Source organism: Protobothrops mucrosquamatus, unplaced genomic scaffold (assembly GCF_001527695.2).
Source record: "Protobothrops mucrosquamatus isolate PMUCROS unplaced genomic scaffold, P.Mucros_1.0 scaffold8197, whole genome shotgun sequence".
Lineage (NCBI taxonomy): Eukaryota > Metazoa > Chordata > Lepidosauria > Squamata > Viperidae > Protobothrops > Protobothrops mucrosquamatus.
Window position 1 is genome coordinate 753 of NW_015393994.1, and position 3,990 is coordinate 4,742.

At 45.9% G+C, this 3,990-nt stretch overlaps 1 protein-coding gene across 1 annotated transcript; it reads right to left on the bottom strand.

Moving 5' to 3' along the window:
- Nucleotides 1–294: 294 nt before the first annotated feature.
- On the bottom strand, nucleotides 295–2,617 carry LOC107300728 (receptor-type tyrosine-protein phosphatase S-like; the record flags this gene model as incomplete). The annotated part of the gene is made up of 2 exons (XM_015830029.1): nucleotides 295–436; nucleotides 2,472–2,617. Coding segments are annotated over 2 exons (288 nt in total), but the record flags the coding sequence as incomplete, so codon positions are not given.
- Between the last annotated feature and the right edge of the window lie 1,373 nt (nucleotides 2,618–3,990).

Genomic DNA, 3,990 nt, shown 5'->3' on the forward strand with positions numbered 1-3,990 from the left:
GAGAGAAGCAACCTAGAACTAAGGAGAAACATCCTGACAGTTAGAACAATTAACCAGTGGAACAACCTGCCTCCAAAAGCAGTGAATGCTCGGTGATGTAAACCCCAGCTAGGTTTGGGTAAAAACCTCTTTGCACCAGGTCCTGATTAGGTTGGCTTTAAACAGCAGCAGCTCCACTGAGTCCGATAATTTGCATTTTGAAGTAATTTCAGATTCGGATGCAAAGTTTTCAACCTCCAAAGGGCAACCGCCAAAAACATTCTTATCATTCAACGTTTTTTGTTTTTGTTTTACCTCTGAGAACGGTCAGTTTGGCGTTGACCGTGATCTCCGCCACAGAATTCTGGGCAACGCATTCATAAATGTTTTCATCTCGAGGTGTCCGAAGTGGCTGTATCCTCAAGACTGCTCCAGCGCCTTCATCAAATTCGATGGTCTGGATCGGAGAGAGAAGAAGGAATTAATTAATGGAATTAATTCCATTCAATTGAAGAGGAGATCCATCCATTGTCCTGGGTCTCTCTCTTTCCCCCCCCTCTCTCTTTCCCCCTCTCTCCCTCCTTCTCCCTCCCTCTCCCTCTCTCTGTATAAAAACCACCACAATCTTTGCAACAGACCAACATCCCAAGGAGGTGTGTTTGTGCGTCTATTTACCCATCCCTCCTTGCATGCAGCTAGTTTCCCAGATGTGGGTCTGTGCGTCTGCATAAACAAGCCCACAATCTTTGCAACAGGCCAACTTCCCAGGGATGTGTGTGTTTGTGTGTCTATATACCCATCCCTCCTTGCAAGCAGCTAGTTTCCCAGATATGTGTCTGTGCATCTGCATAAAAAATCCCACAATCTTTGCAACGGACCAGCTTCCCAAGAACGTGTATATGTGTGTATATGTGTGCCTAAAAACCACCACAATCTTTGCAACAGACCAACTTCCCAGAGCTGTCTGTGTGTGTCTATTCACCCATCCCTCTTTGCATGCAACTACTTTCTCAGGAATGTGTGTAAGCATGCATAAAAAAATCCCACAATCTTTGCAACAGACCAACTTCCTAGGGATGTGTGTTTGTGTGTGTGTATAAAGACCACCACAATGTTTGCAACAAACCAACTTCCCACAGCTGTGTGTGTATGTGTGAGTGTCTATTTACCCATCTCTGTTTGCATGCAGCTCGTTTCCAAGGAATGTGTCTAAGTGTGTGCATAAAAAAATGCAAAATCTTTGTAATGGACCAGCTTCTCGTGTGTGTGTGTGTGTGTGTGTGTGTGTATGTGTGTGTGTGTCTACCTATTTACCCATTCCTTTGAACGGAGCTAGTTTCCCAGATATGTGTTTACGTGCATAAAACCCCCCACAATTTTTACAAAAGACTAACTTCCCAGTTGTGTGTACGCATGTAAGTCTATATTTACTTAAATAATTTATATGAACACATCACAAAACCTCCAGGGGAAAAACGCCAACTACAGGTGGTCCTTGACTTACGACCACAATTGAGCCCAACCTTTATGTTGCTAAGTGAGACATTTGTTAAATGAGGGGGTTTTGCCCCATTTTACGACTTTTCTTGCCGCAGTTGTTAAGTGAATCACTGCAGTTGTTAAGCTGGTAACCTGGTTGTTAAGTGAGTCTGGCTTTCCCCCCCCCCTTGACTTTGCTTGCCAGATGGTCACAAAAGGGAATCACCGGGACACGGCGACCGTCATAAATATGAGTCAGTTTGCCAAGCGCCTGAATTTTGGTCACGTGACCCTGGGGATGCTGCGACGGCTGTTAAGTGTGAAAAACAGTCATAAGTCACTTGTTTCTGTGCTGTTGTAGCTTTGAATGGTCACGAAATGAACCGTTGTAACCCGAGGACTACCTGTACAGCATCCTCCCAGAGAGCTGACAGCACCTGAACTGAAAACAAAACTCCCTATTATAAAACCCCACTGGCTGCACAGCTGGCCCAACCTCCCACTCCCAACAGCTGAATGGCCAAGTCAGACGGAGGTCCAACCAGATAGAGCAGGGGCCTTCAAACTTGGCCCTTTTATGACTTGTGGACTTCAACTCCCAGAATTCCTCAGCCAGCGTGCCTGTTATTCTGTTATTTGTCTGGAATGGTTTAGGCCAGGGGTAGGCAACCTTGGCTCTTTTATGACTCGTGGACTTCAACTCCCAGAATTCCTGAGCCAGCCACGCTGAGGGGAAAGGGAGAGGTTTCCAAGCTGAGCCATGCTGGCTCAGGAATTCTGGGAGTTGAAGTCCACGAGTCATAAAAGAGCCAAGGTTCCCCACTCCTGGTATAGGGTCTCCTGCTTCAGCAAGGGGGTTGGACTGGAAGATTTCCAAGGTCCCTTCCAGCTCTGTTATTCTGTTATTTGTCTGGAATGGTATAGGGTGGTCTCCTGCTTCAACAAGGGGGTTGGACTAGAAGACCTCTTAAGAACCCTCCCAAGCCTACTATTCTACGATTCTGTTACCTTACCTCAAACCTCTGCGAGTTCACTTTCTTTCCCTTCTTGTTCCAGGTGACGCGGGGCTTGGGGTCTCCCGTCGCTTGGCACACGAAGGACGCTACGCCTCCCGACACCCCGATCTGGTCCACGGGGTGCTTGACGAACTGTGGGGGACCTGTGGCCACGGGGGAGGGGGGAGAGGAGAAAGAGGAACAAAAACAGCAGAGTTATTAGACAAGTCGAGGGGTTGGCTTCGCAGACTCCAACCTCCTCGTTATTTATTTATTATCGATTTATTAGGATTATTAGAGTTGTATAGTAGTCCTTTCAGCAGTTCCACACCCATTTGCACCATTCAGGGGACCCGGAGGGCACAGATGAACACCTCCCAGTGGCCTCAATGACCCTAACGACCAGATGATTGCAAGGGATTTAAGTTCTGCCATCCTCCACCATTCAGTCAGAACTGAAGAAAGCTTCTTGGATCAGAAGCAAAATGTTTTCAAGGGAAAACCTGCCTCCAGAAGCGGTGAATCCTCCAACACTGGAAGTTTTTAAGAAGAGACTGGACAACCATTTGTTTGGAATGGTATAGGGCAGGGGTAGGCAACCTTGGCTCTTTTATGACTGGTGGACTTCAACTCCCAGAATTCCTGAGCCAGCCATGCTGAGGAGAAATGGAGAGGTTTCCATGCTGAGCCATGCTGGCTCAGGAATTCTGGGAGTTGAAGTCCATGAGTCATCAAAGAACCAAGGTTCCCTCCCCCTGGCCTGGATCAGTAATAGGCAACCTTGGCTCTTTGATGACTCGTGGACTTCATCTCCCAGAATTCCTGAGCCAGCCATGCTGAGGGGAAAGGAAGAGGTTTCCAAGCTGAGCCATGCTGGCTCAGGAATTCTGGGAGCTGAAGTCCACGAGTCATGAAAGAGCCAAGGTTGCCTATCCCTGACCTAGATGATAGATAGATAGATAGATAGATAGATAGATAGATAGATAGATAGATAGATAGATAGATAGATAGATAGATAGATAGATGGATAGATAGATAGATCTAGATCAGGGGTAGGCAACCTTGGCTCTTTTATGACTCGTGGACTTCAACTCCCAGAATTCCTGAGCCAGCCATGCCGAGGAGAAAGGGAGAGGTTTCCAAGCTGAGCCATGCCGGCTCAGGAATTCTGGGAATTGAAGTCCACGAGTCATAAAAGAGCCAAGGTTCGCCACCACTGGTATAGGGTTACCTGCCTGAGCAGGAGGTTGGACTAGATGACCTCCAAGGTCCCTTCCAACTTTTTTTTATTTTTTTTTATTATTATTATTATTATTATTATTATTATTATTATTATTATTATTATTATTATTATTATTATTATTACTATTACTATTACTATTACTATTACTATTACTATTATTATTGCCAAACCAAGAAAGTCCCGTTGCCTTTTGAAAAAGAACCTTTGGGACAACCATGACCTGGACGACTGAGAATCCTCTTACGACCAAAATTTCCCTAGCTAGGCAAGATGGTTTGCTAAATGAGTTTTGCC